This window comes from Vigna radiata, chromosome 9, assembly GCF_000741045.1.
Source record: "Vigna radiata var. radiata cultivar VC1973A chromosome 9, Vradiata_ver6, whole genome shotgun sequence".
NCBI classification, from domain to species: Eukaryota; Viridiplantae; Streptophyta; class Magnoliopsida; order Fabales; family Fabaceae; genus Vigna; species Vigna radiata.
Genome location: NC_028359.1, coordinates 12,335,943 through 12,353,153, shown reverse-complemented (window position 1 = coordinate 12,353,153; position 17,211 = coordinate 12,335,943). Strand labels below are relative to the sequence as shown.

General features: G+C 33.5%; 1 protein-coding gene across 1 annotated transcript; it reads right to left on the bottom strand.

Annotated features, from left to right (window-relative positions):
- Window positions 1-1,599: 1,599 nt before the first annotated feature.
- On the bottom strand, window positions 1,600-4,944 carry LOC106774322 (laccase-4). Its single transcript, XM_014661276.2, has 6 exons — window positions 4,786-4,944; window positions 3,776-3,927; window positions 3,390-3,634; window positions 3,138-3,266; window positions 1,997-2,923; window positions 1,600-1,787 (listed from the first exon to the last, which is right to left on the bottom strand). The coding sequence occupies exons 1-6, from the start codon at window positions 4,873-4,875 to the stop codon at window positions 1,657-1,659; spliced, it is 1,674 nt and encodes a 557-aa protein (XP_014516762.1). The 5' UTR covers window positions 4,876-4,944; the 3' UTR covers window positions 1,600-1,656.
- Window positions 4,945-17,211: the final 12,267 nt, after the last annotated feature.

The window sequence follows — 17,211 nt, the reverse complement described above, 5'->3', positions numbered from 1 at the left end:
ATTTAGAACCCATTGTGGGACTTGGGTAAAACTATTCCCAAACCACAAGTCTCATGGTAATGTACTACAATTAAATCTTGGATAAGAATGATGTACTATTTTTCCTTAGGTTGGTTTTTATGTTTACAGATGATTTTTTTGAATAAGGTTATAATGAGATACATTTTATAAATAAAATCATCTCTGTCAAGTAATTGTGTTTTTACTCCTAACCATTTTATTTGTCTAGTATGTTACTTTATTCAAAGTCTTTGAAATTATTGTATGAAGGAAAGTTTGAGACTCAAAACTAAGGGATTGAAAAATATACAACAGTAATATACAAAATAATTTAATTTGAGATTGTTTCAAAATAAACAATCAATAACAAATTAGTCCAGATAAATCACAAAGAAAGAGGCTCATATATCCATTGAAAAATTCCACGAAGCCTAGAAGTGTGGTCCTATTTAGTTGAGAAGCGATACTCCTTAGTTCTTCACTAAATAGGGAATGGATATACTTGGATAATTTCGCTCAAAGTCATGCATGATTTACTCCACTTTGTTGTCATTCTTAATAATTGACAATATTCATTAGCAAACCTTCAAACAATTTCTGGAGTTTGAAGAATATCCACAAACTGACAGTCAAATTAACACATGGAAAAATGTTATAGTAAATGGTTTGAAGAAATAAGCTGGCTAAGTGAAAGGCCTATGAGCTAAGGAAATTTCATGCATATTGTGGGGATATCATTGCACTCTCCTATATCATCGACAAGAGAAGCATATTTCCAACTCACATACACGGAGCAAATGCCATGATCCCCATTGAGCTCAAAGAAACCTCTTGGAAAAGGCAAAGGATTGACGAAGTTCATAATAGTGACAATTTACGAGTGGATGTCGACCTCGTATACAAGGTACAAGAAGAAGCTTAAGTAATAGAAAAGCAACCTGGTTGGAACACAGCCAAACGCAAAGGCGTTTAAAAGTGTCCCAAATTGAAACAATCTGAATACAAAGACATCAAAGTACGAATGTATTTAAGAGCGCCTTGGGTTAAAACACATCCGAGTACAGAGGTGTCTAAAAGCAGCCTAGTTTGAAACACATTCTAACACAAAGACATCTAAAATCATCCCAGATTGAAATAGATCCTAGTATGAAGGAGTCTAAAAGTGTTAAGGATTGAAAAACATTCATAGATTCAGAAAACATCTAAACGCATCGTCTAAAATTTCGAAAGATTGAAAAATATCCGAAAACAGGGCCTAAAACATTAAGGACTGAAAGACATTCGAACACACTTATGAAAAGCTAATATCAGCCAAAATAATCATCAATTTGACGATGTACATAACCCTTTTGTATTTCATGAAACAAACAAGAGCGTACACTTGTTGATTCCAGTACATACATAGTGTGTCTTGAAAATTTGAATTTGCAAGAGGAAAACCAAATTGCGCGCTCCATTTTATTGAACGTGCTTGAACAAATTCTCCTATTTACTCAAAGAAAAAAACATTCTGGCATTCGCTTATTAAATAATCTTTTCTTATTACTCTTCTTCGTTTGCCTGACTTCTCTGTATCCCTCCAAAGCTATTTTTTTTTTTTTGTTGCAGCAATGGAAGGGTTTGTAGATTGCATAATTAACTGATGACTGAACACATTTAGCATTTGGGAAGATCTTTTGGTGGGGGTATCACTGATTGCTCAGAACCATTGCCATTCTCCACCAAAAAGGCCATCTTTAGTCCCCATGTTGTGTGCACTTCCAAGTGGCAGTGCATGAACCAAACTCCTATCAAACACAAGGAATTAAAAGGATTACTATGACGAGATTCATGAGTAATAATCCAATAGACCTTTCAAAGGCTTTACACTGCATCTGTTCATATATATTTTGTTATTTTGTTGGCTTCAAAATATTTTGCCCTATGTTTTCCAGCTCATTTTTAGAGTGTACTAATTAAGCAGATTCATTCGTTGTATGAGATTGTGAAATTTTACCTGGATTATCTGCCCTGAATCTAATTGCAGTCCATCCTCCGGCTGGTACTCCAACAGTGTTTCTTTCAACAGGATCAACAAGGTTAAAGTTCGTTGGGTCAGTACTGGGATTGTAGTTGCCTACTCCTCTTCCAACAATAAAGAAATTGAACCCATGAAGATGGACTGGGTGGTTTTCAGGTGCAATGATTCCAGTATCTTGTAGAACAACTTGAACTGTGGCATTGAATGGTAGCTTGTAAACCTTTGTGGCAGTTACGGTGTTCAAATTGGCTGGTCCAGGCCCTGAGTAGTTGAAAACATGGGGTGGATTGGCAGGGAAATCAGTGGTGAAGACCCCTTTGATGTTGAAATAATGTGCCTGTAGTAAGGCAATGGTTGGCATGAGGAACGTGACATTGTTGATAGAAGCGACAACCCTGCTCCCATTTGCAGCTTTACAAGATGGGCATGGGTTAATGCCCAACCCAACAGTGAAGAAAAGTGAATGATCAACTGTTTGTGGGACATTGACAGGGTACTTTTTGGAGTTAAGGCCTCTAAGAGAGCTGATAAAGTTGTTAGCAACATGGGTAGCATTTTTGGGAGGTGGGGTGGTGAGAAATGTGGGGGTGGTGGCAAGCGTGCCTGTGTAGTGCAATGTTGCTGTGGCAGTCAAGTTGTCAACGGCAACAGGAGCATCCATGAAAGGAGATGCTGCCACCAAGTACTTGCCAGATTTTTTGTCAGCACTTAGAAGGACATTGGTGGTTTGACCAGGGGCTATCACAATTGTTTCAATCTTGAAAGGCTTTACGTATGTGGCATCAACTTCTACCACTGTAAGCTTGTGGCCTGCAATTTTGAAAAAAAGCTCCTCATTGAGTGCAGCATTGACAATTCTCAGCAGGTAGGTCTTTCCACCCTCCACGGGCAGGTTGTAAACATCTGCACATATTCCCCAAAAATGAAAACAAGTAAAGCTTAGTTTGAACATAATGAAAATAATGATTACTCTAATCATTAATTAATTACTCTTTATGGTAAGTTAATTAACTTTTACAACAATTACCTTAAGAGTTACATGTATTAATAATATCTTGATTGATTGACAGGGAAAATATATGTTATCACCGAAGAAGAATTGAACAGAACAAAATACCCTGTGAAGAACAATTTGTAACTGTCCCTGGAAGGCCATTAATGGTATGAGCATCTGAGACATTTGGTGCCAATCCTGATTTGAGTGCTTCATTGATAATAGCTTCAGTATCAGATTTCCACCATTCTCCTACAATTTATCACGACAGTGAATTTTATTAGGAATCCCAGGTAATGGCAATTAAGTATGTGTAGACTTTAAGATCAATTAACTTAGTGAATAGGAGAATTTGAAGGGTACGTTTTATCTCACCTAACACCACAACCAGTTCATCATCTGGCTTTGGGAAAGGATAAGGCACACCTCTCTTTGGCAAGATAACCAAGGCACCATGGAGAGTTGACCTTAGCCAGTTAACATGTGCATGATAAAGAAGTGTTCCTCTTTGTCCTGAAAGGGTGAAATTGTACACATAGGTTTTCCCTGGTTGAATTGGGCATTGTGTAACATATGCTGGTCCATCTGCCCAACCAGTTCTCAGTTGCCTCACACCATGCCTGCCAAGATGGCACAATCACTTCAATCAGAATTGAATATGAACATTGTGTTGATTATAGATAGAAATTGTTTACTTATTTTTTATGCTATACTTATTGTAACTTGAAGCAAATAATAAAATGAAATATATGACGTCTCACCAATGGATGGTAACATTGTGGTTGACTTGGTTGATGACTTTGACCAGCACTGTGTCATCTTCTCGGGCGTAAAGAGTGGGTCCTGGGAATTTCCCATTAATGGTGACAATAGATTTACTTGAACACAATCTAGAGGTTTGTTTGGCCACCACCTGCACCCATTATTACCAACATTAGCTAATTCTCTCAAAGAAACTACAATACTGCATCGAAGTGGTTGGAAAAAATTGACCGATTAACTATCTCTAGGTGCTGATTTGGAGCTCCACCTTCCATGTCACCACAATTCTAAAATCTACTCATTTGTGTTCCATGGTGTGACATAGTTGTTGGCATCTACTAAGCAGTTTAGGTGAGGTTAAAGCTTCAAAACTAATAACTATGATTACAAAATGCCTTCACTGCACACCATGTCTCATACCAAGAAAAACATGAGAGCCATGTTCCTATAAATAATATTATTAAGCTTGCCATTCATCTTAGGTTATACATATATATAGCTTAATTTTGCAACAAGGACACATACTATGGTCAGGTAACATATGATAAAACCCCTTAAACTCGGCTTGAATAATTTGCGTGAATGTAGGTTCAAACATTTGCACAGATCTATTTATCATGAAAGGGAAATATAATCCTAAGCTGGTTTCGCAGTTGTCAGAACATTATTCTAAGTTTAATAAATGAAAACTGATATTAACCTCTGCGACAATGGTACCCCCATCTTTATCAAGAAGTTGATGGAAAATTTCTTGATGGGAGAGGAAGATAATTGAATATAGCATAAATTGCATGCATTTATGCATATATATTATTTTTTTAAGCTTCTACTATAAAAAGAGATTCTTAGGTGCTTCTGAACTAAGAGTACTTCAACATAGTTGTATATGTATTGGATATAAATTTACAAATATGATATTAGTCATAAGCTATATAAAAAGAAACATTATCAAAATGCTTGACACAACACAATGCACATCACAGGCAGAAAATTAAAATGGTTCACTTACATGAAATTTGTAGTGCCTGACTCTGCACTCGACCAAAGCTGGAAGAATGCAAGCCATGAGAAGCATGATTCGAGCCAAACGAGAATCCATTTTTCTCACTCTGAATTCTCTCTCTACACTTTCGGTGTCTTAGTTTGTCGTACTTGTTATGTGTCCTTGTGTGTTGCATTCACAAACGACTCGCCAACCCACGCTTATATAGACCGAAATGCGCATTGCTACCACGTCGTTTTAACTTGGTTAGGTGAGTGATGGAGCCATTCTTGGAAATTAAGACTGAAAACACCAAGTTAAACTTGCTTATCTCATGATATCTTGCTCGTCACATAAAGTAGTGTATGATGGGAATAGCTGTATTTTGGGATGCAAGTTATTAATCAACCTCCTTTAGGCTTATACTTGTTATGATAAATTGGTTATCACAGTTTTGTATTGGTTGTGTTTTGACTTCCAAACTTATAGCTGTTCCCCACTATGTAAGTTTCATCTAGAAACTTAGCTGATTAAAGTACGATAATGCTGTTTAGTTACAAAACCCGATTCACCATTTTGAGCCTTAAACACCCTTTTTACCAGCATCCCTTAATTGATAATCTTGTATGATATTAAGAGTATCTAGTCATTAAAGACAGAATATTTCACTTCATACAACTTTAAAGTATTCTGAATTAATATTTGTTTTATGAAATCAATTATGCATTATTTCTCTCAGATCTATCTATGGTGGACGTATTGTGTAATAAGAATTAATAAGTTGTTAATTAGATAGATGAAAAATATATTAAAAAATTATATAATTTATTTATAGAATTATAATATTAATTGAATTCTTTGATTCCTTAAACATCACATAAAATTTAACTAAGGAGTAAAAAATATCTATTGAAGGCAAGAGCAAAGTATATAGCATTTTGCATATGTAAAACATGGTACTGTTTTCATTGTTTGTGTTTTCTAATTTTTCTTTCTTGTTGAAATATTATGTTTTCTTTCTTTTTTGACAAGAAATAATGAATTATCTTGTTTAAGATAGAGAGTCGTTTGGCTCTTGATTAATGTGCCATAGGCTCTTCTTAAATATGTTTGTACATTGCGAACTCTTATATCTGAAAAATGAATGAAAAGAAACCGTTGATAATGTGACAAATTAACTAAAATGACACAATCTCAATCTCTAGATTATTAATAGTAATAGCAATGATTGAGTTTCATAATTACACCAATATTTGTCTAAATATAACTAGATAGGCAATGACGCATACGGATTAAGCTAAAAAAACAAAAAACTCATGAGTTAAAAGGTGTACATAAGAAGGTTAAAATAGTTTTAAAACTCTCATAATATAAATTTATGGATTAAGTTTAAGATTGAGATAATTTTGGTTGACTCATCTTTTTCTTTCTTTCTTTCGGTATGAGCCGATTCAATTAATTGGGTCGTTTAATTTTTCTTTCGATCTAAGTTAACTCAAATTGATTTTTCATTTCGATAGTTTTATTCAACCTTCAATCAGTATCAATTTAGCTTGAACTTTGGCATGACTTGACTCATTTTAACCTTTGACCTAAGCTTACCTGCCTCAACACATGTCCAAACTGACTCATCTCGACCTTTGATCAGGGATGACTTGTCTTGACCTTCGACCAATCGACTCGTCTTGACCTTCGTCTAGGATTGGCTCGTCTTGACCTTCGACTTAGGTGAACCTGTCATAACCTCCAAACGTAGGCGACCCATCTTGACCTTTGAACTTGAAAGCTCATCTTGAACTTCGTCATTGCAAACCATTTTTGACCTTTGACCTCAAATAGTCCATATTGACCTACGATCATATACACCATGTCTCGAATTTCGAACTGACTTGGGTTAGCCCCTCTCGAACTTCAGCTTGGGTTCTCCCATGTCAATTGTCAACATAGTTAGTTTGTCGCATCATTTTTCCGAGGTTACCCTATCTCTAACTTTAGCCCTGATTGGAACATCTCCATTTTTAACTTGGGTCGCTCCAACTTGAATGTTAGGTTGTTAATCCTTCAAACATTTTGTCTCGAACAAACCATCTTAACCTTCGACTTGGGTCAACTCGTCTCTACCTTTGCCCCTATCAGCCCATTTAAACATTCAATTTTGGACAACATGTCTCGACCTTTAGTCCACGCTTACCAATTTTAATACTTAGGTAGAGTCTAGCTTGTCTCTTTCATCAGCCTTGGCGAGTTTTTCTTAAATTTTGACTTAGGCCACCCATCTCGACTGTTGACCTAGTCAACTCACTTCGAATTTCGATCCTAAGCGGTTCGTTCTAACCTTTAATTTAGTTCGGCCCATCCCTACCATCGCCCCAGGTAGTGCTGTCAAAACGGGCCACCCGGCCAACTCGACCCAGCCTACCACGGGTTGATAGGTTAAACGAGTTGACTCACTAGTTCACTTAATTACAAGTTCTTTTTTAATCTAAAAAAAAATTAAAATTTTTTTTGTAATTCAAATTTAAATAATTTAACTCTAAAATGATGTTAAACTTCAAAGACAATTAAAAAAAAATTAACATGCAACTCAATATAATCCAAAAACAAACAAAAAAAGTGAATAAATAAGTTTATAATATTGATAATTTTTTGTTACTTGTCCATTTATAAGATTAGAGCCTTGAATTGATAAGTTTATAATATTTTGCTCTCTTGAAATATCTTTTTCTTTATTCCTACGTACAACAGGTTCAATCCGGGTGAGTCGGGTTCTAAGTGAGCCAAGTTGAAAATTGGCTCATATAAAAAAATTTCATTTTTTTCAAACCCAACCCGACTCAAACCCGTGGGGGCCAGGTTGGGCCACAGTTCTAACCCATTTTGACAGCTCTAAGGCCAGACTTGGCATCTAGATCTTTCGCTTGCTTAAACATTCATCCCAAATGTCTGTCTTGAGCTTCGCATCAGGACAAATCGTCTAAACCTTCGACTCATACTAGTCAATCTTGACTGTTGACCCGAGTCAATCCATCTTGACCTACGACCTTCGTCCTCTCATCTCAAACTTTAGCTTAGGTTGTCCTATCTTTAACTTCAACTCATTTGACCCATTTCCACCTATGGTCTAGAAAGGAAAATCTTGACCTTCAACTCAAGTTAGTTTTTCTCAACTTTTAGCCCAAATCGACCCGTTTAGAACTTTGGTCCCAAATGACTAATATTGACCTTTAGCCCCAATGGACTCATCTTTACCTTCAGTTCAAATGAGTCGATCTCAACTTTCAACTAAACTAACCTATCTCAACTTTCATTGTGGGTCTACAAGTCTTAATTTTCTATCCAAGCTAACCTATTTCAAACTTTGACTCGAGCCATCCCATTTCGACTCCTAGCCTAGTTATCCACATTGATCATCAATCCTAATGTCCCTTCTTAAGCTTCGATGTATTTCTACCTTCAATTTAAGTTGTCTTATCTTTACTTCGACATCTTTTAATAAGATTTGAATTAATTTAGAGGATGTAAAATTATAAATTGAAGATACATTTTTATTTTATTTTTTAATTTTTGTGAGATTTAATATTTTTGTTGATTAGTTTTTATTCGATGAATAAAGTTTAAGCTTTAAAGTGAGTTAAAAACTTTTATTCTCTCAAACTAGAATTAGTTTATGAATTTAAAAAAAAGGTAAAGTATAAATCAACAATCATATCGGACCGAAACTTAAAGAGATATATAAAATATCAACATTATACATTAAAATGACAAATAATTAACTTTAAAGAATTTTTACTTCATAAATTTATTTTATATTTTTAGTTATATGATCACCCTTTTGCAATTTCAATTTATAAACTATCCGATTATTCTAATTTAATATAATCAATTTATGAATATTGACGATAAGGAGATTTGAATTTGTTAGATTAAAGAAAACAAGTGCTTATATATATAAAAAAAAAAAACAAGTAGCTGAATTTTAGGATAACAAGTAAACAAATTTACTCATTTGAAAAAAAAAATGCTTGAAAGATAATAGAAGCACATATAACAAATTAAAAGGAAGTAAAATTTCATCAAAATGGGAAAAAAGATAAGGAAAAAAAAAACCCATATTCCAAATCAAAAAGGGATTAAAACTTCATCCAAAATGGCATAGGCTAAGGAAACCGAAGGTTCTTTGAACATGTCAATTGCTTAGTTCACAAAATAAAGTATTGTTGAGCTATGGCTTTCAAGTTTAGGATATATATATATATAAAGATAGAGAGAGAGAGAGGTTGGAAGACATTGATGGGTGCACATCATGTTTGGTTTGAAAGCCAAGATTAAACTAACATTGGGTAAGTAACAACTCTGTCACCTTCTGGCCTCCTCTTTTTTAGTATTTTATATTTTTTTCTTATGTTAATTGCACTTTGGCAGTAGGTAACGGACTAACACATTGATGAATAGCTAGTTAAACCACAGACTGCTTAACTTGATGGAACTTATATTGTAATTATATATGTTTAGGTATAGTGGTTCAACTTAGAATAGAAATGCACTAATTTGTTGTGCCAAAGTGTTACTTATTTTCTTTCTTTCTTTATTATTTAGATAAAATAAAGATAGTTCATAAACCAACAAATACATAAAAGAAGACATCTTTTCTGATAATAAATTATTGTTTTTCCTCTAATCAATATTATATTTGTAGCCACCTATTTTACCCTAAAAAAAACTTTATGAAATTTATAATTTGCAACAATTGGACAAATTTTAATTTTGTTAAAAGACAGTTGTTTATATGGTATAACCTAAAGTTTTTTATGCCAAGTGCACACTTTTTGTTTAATGTATCTTTATATGTCTGATAAAAAAAATGTATCTTTATTTATATGACACGTTAAATAGTACTGTAATATGGGTGCCATTTAAATATACCACTATTAATACTAATAACAATAATAATAATAATTATTATTATTATTATTAGGGTTATTATTTATATAGTCATTGAACTTAAATTCGAGAAATTACAATTTGTCCTTTTCCAAAAGTTTGTACAAAACTAATATGATTTGTATTATTTATGTGTCTTTAAAGTTCACTTTAAAATGAGAGTGATTTTTTCTAAGCTTATCATTAAGATTTCTTTATAGGATCTCTACCCCTCCATGTTTCCACATATGAACTTTTATTTTCTTTTTGTGAGTGTTTTGGTGAGTTTAGGAAATAATCTTCCATTAAATAGCAATTATAATAATTTATTATTAAATTTTATTATACTTTTAGGATATTCTAATATAATAATTAATTATCTAATAAGATAATATAATATAATAATTGATCATATAATATTTTAAGGATTTAAGTTATCTTTTAAGTAACTAAATCTATTTAATATATCTATTTATTTATGACTTATTTAATATAATTATTTATTTATTTATAACTTAGAAAGCCTATCAATACAGTATTTTATCATAAAAAGTAAATAATGAACTTTCATATTAAATTTTTTTACCATTTTTTCATTTAATATTACTCACATTTTATACAAATTTTTTAAACTTTTAAAGATTTAGTGTTAAAAGAGTCTTTTTTTTTTTTGTAGAATTTTCTTTTTTCTTCAAAACTCGAAGCTTTCTTACTAAGAAATAATAACTCGACTCTGGAGAACCTCACACTCCACCTTAGAAACTATCATTCTAATTCTATTAAGAACATTTGATGCCTATTGTGAAGCTTAGATAAAACTTTTCTCAACCATAACGTAAATTCCTTATTCGTCCACTTATCATTATCACCTTCAAAATTAAGGTGTACGTCATATTTCAATCCATTGAATACAAAGAAACATGCCAAAAGAGTTTCACCAAGGCTTGCTATGAAAACACTAACTCAAAGTAACACCTCTATTACTATCTTTGAAACACAAACTCTCATCACTGATAAAGGTTGAAAAACAGTTACTTTCATACTTAATTTTGATATTAAAACACATCCTTTATAGAATTACCTTGAAATCATGCATTTTGTTTAAGTTAGAGAATAAGAGAGTCAAAAGTTATTTTTAGAGATATTATCCTTGTTTTGCAGGGATTTGATGAGAATTGGAGATGAATTGAAAGAAAGGTTGAAGATCAAACGGTTGCAGTTCAGAAAAGTCAACCAGAATGCTGAAAAGTTGACCAGCGCCCGGTGGTGAAAATGACCGCTGGGCGATGGCGCGACTCGAGGGAAACCGCCGGGTGGTGGTGTGACTGATGGGAAACCGCCGAGCGTCAAAATATGACGTCGAGTGGTTATCTAATCTAGGGTTTGCTTTTCCATTCTTCCATCATTTTTCATCTAGTTTCACCATGACAGTGGTGAACTAAACCCTTTTGTTGTTGGGGAACAATGTAATCTTTTGAAACTCTCTTTTATTGAAACTCTTATTTATTTATATGCTTGTCGTATGCTTTGATTATCAATTGTTGGGTTTCTCATCTGCGCTTAATGCTTTTATCGTNTAACTCATTCGATAATTGTTGTTTGTCTTTATTGATACGGGAACGTACGGTACTGTCATGAACTGGTTGGAAATTCCTTGATTAAGCAATACCACCTAGGGATAGGGGGGGTAGGACGATTAATTGTTTTTGCTTCCGTTTATCATGCATTATTAATTACTAGGGAGGTTAGGGATATCAAGCCAGTAATTAGTAATAGGCTTTTTTCGCCGAGGGATCGGGTTAAGGGTAGACTAAGAAAGTTTGCATGACAATTAGATAACAAAGCGAATCAAATAAGAGGAGTAGATAAGAGANAGTGGATAAGATAAAATTGTAAACCCCAACAACTCCATTCATCCATAGTCTTTTTCTCGTCAACTGAATCAATTGCATTTGCATGTTTACTTTTTGTTTTTGCATCCAAACTACAAATTAATTTTCTTTACAAGTCTTACGATTTTAGTTTACACGAAAGATAAGGCCTTTGAGTCCTTTGGGGAGAACGATATTGGGTTTACCAATTATATTACTTAATACGATTTGGTACACTTGCCAGAGTGCTAACAAGTTTTTGGCGTCGTTGCCAAGGACTTGAGGTTTAACTTTTTCAAGTAATGTAAATTGATTGAATTTGACTTGATTTTATGTTAGTTTTTATTTTTGTTCTAATAAATGTTTTCTAGGGTTTTGTGCCTAATGTTTGCAGAATGCAGTTTGGACAAGAATTTGATTACATGGTCACTCAATTCTATGAAAATGATTTAAACTACTAGTGGGAACCTCACTCAAGCATGGATCAAGGTTGGAATGGACAAGCAGGAGAACCACATCAACAATTACTATTAGGGCAATAGGTATCTGCTTTGAATGAGCAAACTAACAGATTGAACAAGACATTCGAACGACTGATCCAAATTACTCTCTCCTCTACGGAAGAGAGTAAAGCAAGAAATCAAAGGTTGGAGATACAAATTCGTCATTCCAATGAAATATTGAATTCTAGGGTTAATACTGAGGTTAACCTTAGGAAGGAATGTCAAGCCACTAGCTCTGAAAGTGATAAGGTTGTTGATGAGGAAAAGATAGAAGAAAAGGTTGTAAAATTGAAAGAGAGAGAGTATGAAAAACCCTTGCCCTATCCAAAGATATATTCTAGAAAGGAGAGAGAAAAGCAGTTCGAGCGTTTTATGGAGATTTTCAAGGAATTGGAAATAACCATACAATTCTCTAAGGCACTTCAGCAAATACCATCATATGCAAAGTTTTTAAAAGAATTTCTCATGAAGAAAAGGAAGTATATTGAGAAGGAAACTATTGAGGTGCAAGGAAATTGCAGTGTAGTCATACAGAGGACATTACCTCCTAAAGTACAAGATCGAGGGAGCTTTACCATTCAAGTGGTTGAAAGAAAAAAGAAAAATAGAAAATGTGTAAAAATAAAGAAGAAAATAAAAAGAAAGAAAAAGAGAAAGTTGAGGGAGAAGAAGAGTGAGAAGAAGAGGAAGAGAGAAAAGAAGAAGCGATCACATGAAAAACCCCTTCCTCATTCAAAAAAATATCATAGGAAGGAAAAGAAAGTCAAGTGCTTTATGGAGATCTTCAAGAAATTGGAGATTAAAGTTCATATGGTTGAAACATGGAAACATGTGTTTGGTGTTCTCAACTTTATGAAGAAATTTAGCAGGAAGAAGAAAAAGAAAAGAAGATCAAGCAAAAAGGGGAATATCAACACCTACTGATGGGTGTTTGATCTTTACCGGGTCAAGCTAGTGACGTTAAAAGAGCGCTTACTAGGAGGCAACCCAGTGACTGTTGTACATTAATTTTCTTTTACTTGGACTTTTATATATTGGTATTTTTGAACAAATTTTTGAGGGATGCTAACTTTTTGTATCCACTAAAGGATACTAGGAAAGTACACCTACTAAAAGGTGTTGGGAGGCACTTGCTGATGAGTGCTAGAACAGGTTTGGGTCAGGCTCGTGACGTTAAACAAGCACTACTAGGAGGCAACCTAGGTTCTCTTTTTCACTTTTGCATTTTGAATTCTTAGAATAGGTTGAATTTTTATTTTCAGTGTTTATGCTTGGCTTGAATACTTTTCTGAAAATGTTTGATTGAATAACATGCATGATAAGTCTATTCAATGATGATTGGATGTGGATGATAATTGAGTTGTGTTGCATGTTGATATCCAGTGAAAAAGTTCACTAACTATGTGAATAAATGTGTGATGAATTATGGTTGTGGTTATGATGCTAAGCAGGGTGTATGAATGTATGATGTGTGAGAAAGCATGTTGTGTGAGGTATTGAGCTCCAGAGCTTTTATTGTTGTATGCAATATTCACAGGAAAACATGAATGATATTGCCTTAATCTTGATGATTGATTGAATTGCATGTGAATGTCATATGATCAAGGCCATTTTTGAAAACCCTTCTTTAGCCAAATTTTCACCTAAAGTGCTTGAAATATTATACCCTTTTTGAACCTTACCCTTATACAGGATGAGAACCCTTGATTTGAAATTCTTTACCTTGAGTTGGGTTGAGCTTAACTATATGTGTTGAAAAGGTTCAAGTTTGGGGTTGTATGAGGGAAATTGGAAGGCAATTGAAAATCATTGAGCTCAAATGTTGAGAAAGAAAAACGCATGAGAAAAAGAAAAGAAAAGAAGAAAAGCATGAAGATGAGCTCAATGTAAAAATAAAAGAAAGGGGAAGAAGTTGGGAATAAGTGAGATTTGTGAGGTAGAGAGTTGTGCTTAAACTTTGAATATTATTGTAGCTCTCTTAACTCAAGGATTTTGAATTCCAGAAAAACCAATTTTTCTTACTAGCCCAGCCTTAATACAAGCCTTAGAAAAGTCCTTATGATGACATTTGCATGTGAAGATTTTGATTGTTTGAGATGAATGGCAATTTTGTTTCATGTGACTTGTGAATAATAGAAAGTTGGAGTGTCACCTTAAACACTTGAGTGATTGAGTGAAACATTTGCTTGGTGAGAATTGATAAATTTCATGCTTACATCTTTGCTTAGTGGATTGGTCATTCATAAAGTGTAACATCTGTTGAGAAATATGTGATCATGTGAACTGAATTGAATTGAAAGCATGCATGCATCTTGGTTTGATTCCTCTGAAAATCTGAAATTGAGTAGTTCTTATCATGAATTTTAAGAGTGTTGAACTATTGGATGAAAAAGTGGAAAGCCAAGTTTTGTTTTATTTGCTTGAGGACAAGCAAAATTTTAAGTTTGGGGCTGTGATAACGATTGAAAAATAGTTATTTTCATACTCAATTTTGATATTAAAACACACCCTTTATGACTTAGAATTAGCTTGAAATCATGCTTTTTGTTTAAGTTAGAGAATAAGAGAGTCAAAAGTTGTTTCTAGAGATATTATGCTTGTTATGCATTGTTTTGCAGGGATTTGATGAGAATTGGAGATGAATTGAATGAAAGGTTGAAGATCAAACGGTTGCAATGCAGAAAAGTCAACCAGAATGCAGAAAAGTCAACTAGTTGACCAAAATGCTGAAAAGTTGACCAGAGTGCACTTGACCAGCGCCCAGCGTTGAAAATGACCGTTGGGCAGTGGCGCGACTCGAGGGAAACCGCTGAGTGGTGAAATATGACGTCGGGCGGTGGTGCGACTAATGGGAAACCGTTGGCGTCAAAATATGACGTCGGGCGGTTGTCTGCTGGGCTTGGGCTCAAATTCTGTTACTTTTCTTGGTTATAAATAGTCCTAGTGTGAGTTTAGATGCATTCTTTTGACAGAAGGGGGCAGCCAGACCTAATTTTCACTCCTTGGAGAAGATCTCTTGGATGCATAGGCTCCTTTTTATCCAATCTAGGGTTTGCTTTTCCATTCTTCCATCATTTTTCATCTAATTTCGCCATGACAATGGTGAACTAAACCCTTTTGTTGTTGGGAAACAATGTAATCTTTTGAAACTCTCTTTTATTGAAACTCTTATTTATTTATATGCTTGTCGTGTGCTTTGATTATCAATTGTTGGGTCTCTCATATGCGCTTAATGCTTTTACCGTTTAACTCATTCGATAATTGTTGTTTGTCTTTATTGATACGGGAACGTGTGGTACTGTCATGAACTGGTGGGAAATACCACCTAGGGATAGGGGGGTAGGACGATCAATTGTTTTTGCTTCCGCTTATCATGCATTATTAATTATTAGGGGAGGCTAGGGATAACAAGCCAGTAATTAGTAATAGGCTTTTTTCGCCGAGGGATCGGGTTAAGGGTAGACTAAGAAAGTTTGCATGACAATTAGATAACAAAGCGAATCAAATAAGATGAGTAGATAAGAGAGAGTGGATAAGATGAAATTGTAAACCCCAACAACTCCATTCATCCATAGTCTTTTTCTCGTCAACTGAATCAATTGCATCCAAACTACAGATTAATTTTCTTTACAGGTTTTACGATTTTAGTTTACACGAAAGATAAGGCCTTCGAGTCCTTTGGGGAGAATGATATTGGGTTTACCAATTATATTACTTGATACGATCTGGTACACTTGCCAGAGTGTTAACAATCACCTATCAAAGGCTGCAAGTAAGAGTGAAGGACTCTATTGAGGTTTCTTAGGGACCATTCAAAACTTAATGTTTGCTCACATTTATTACCATCATTTACAACTCACGTTTGGAAAGGAAAACATATTTATCGTCTTTGTTATGTTGTAGGAGCATGCTAAGAATGATGGTGTGAAGGACCATGACATGACTTGGTTCTCGCTGACCTCCTCGCTAGAGACATCATCATCGTCTCTAGTGTCTAGTTCCTCTTCCTAATAGTTTTCCACAACGTAAGAGAGTGGCACGTGCGATAGAAGAGGATTGCTCAAGAAGTGTGTCACCACATCCCTGATTTTAGTTAGGAAAATGCTTTTTTAATAACTTTTTTTTTACAATTATTTTATAATGAACACACATGGTGACTTATGATTGATCTGTTTCAAATATTTTTTTGAAAATAAATTCAAAAAAACTAATAAAATAGTGACATATGATTTATTATCAAAAAGTTGTTAAAAAAATTGGTCACAATTATCGTAATCCTTTTAGTTATTACCAAATCTAAGCATATATACACTTGATTATTAGTCTATATATGTTATAGCAAAATTTGCATGACTATGTTATATTTTGTGACATGTCATTTTGACACCCTTGTATGTTCAGAGGGAGACCTTCACTTGGTGGCGGGAGAAAGACCAACCCCAACAAGATTAAGAGCAATCACAACAAAGTTACCAAAACCAATACTAACATGTACATTACTATTCTAAATATTAAGTTTTGGAATTTTACACTTCCGAATTATATTAGCAATTTTAGATTATATTTTGTTAGAACTTGTTTGAATTATATCTTTCTGGAACTTTAATTTAGATTATGAGTTGTCAGCACTCGTTTTCAAATTAGATATTGTTGCTTTAAATTTCAATTTTATATTGTTTATAATTTCAATTTAGATAAATGAAGTGTTGGTATCAAATTTGAGTGTTATTGATATGTTTTTAATTTTTTTTTAATTTAAATTTGACTGCAAATTGACAAGAAATATAAAAAAATGGAAATAATGAAACAAAAATTTAATACTTTTAATTTGAAAAATTAATTACACATAGGATTACATATGAAATAATTTATACATAAAAAAAAGACAATATCAATGAAATATAAGTTTTATATATATATATATATTTCACACCACTCTTTAATCAAAATCATAAAACAATATATTAATGGATCTTTAATTTTATATACATTCTCATTTTTAACCAATATTATAAAACTTAGACTTTAACATGTAACTTATTCATATATTATTTCATATGTAATTTAATTAGTATTGATAATATGAGAAATAAAATTCGTATGTAATATTAACTAGATATATTTTTTTCATATGTAAATAAATTACAGACCTCTATCCT

Coding starts and splice junctions, on each gene's coding strand:
- LOC106774322 (XM_014661276.2), bottom strand. CDS start 4,875: ATGGATTCTCGTTTGGCTCGAATCATGCTTCTCATGGCTTGCATTCTT. Junction 3,928..4,785: donor TCAGGCACTACAAATTTCAT/GTAAGTGAACCA, acceptor TAATGGGTGCAG/GTGGTGGCCAAACAAACCTC. Junction 1,788..1,996: donor ATTCAGGGCAGATAATCCAG/GTAAAATTTCAC, acceptor TGTGTTTGATAG/GAGTTTGGTTCATGCACTGC.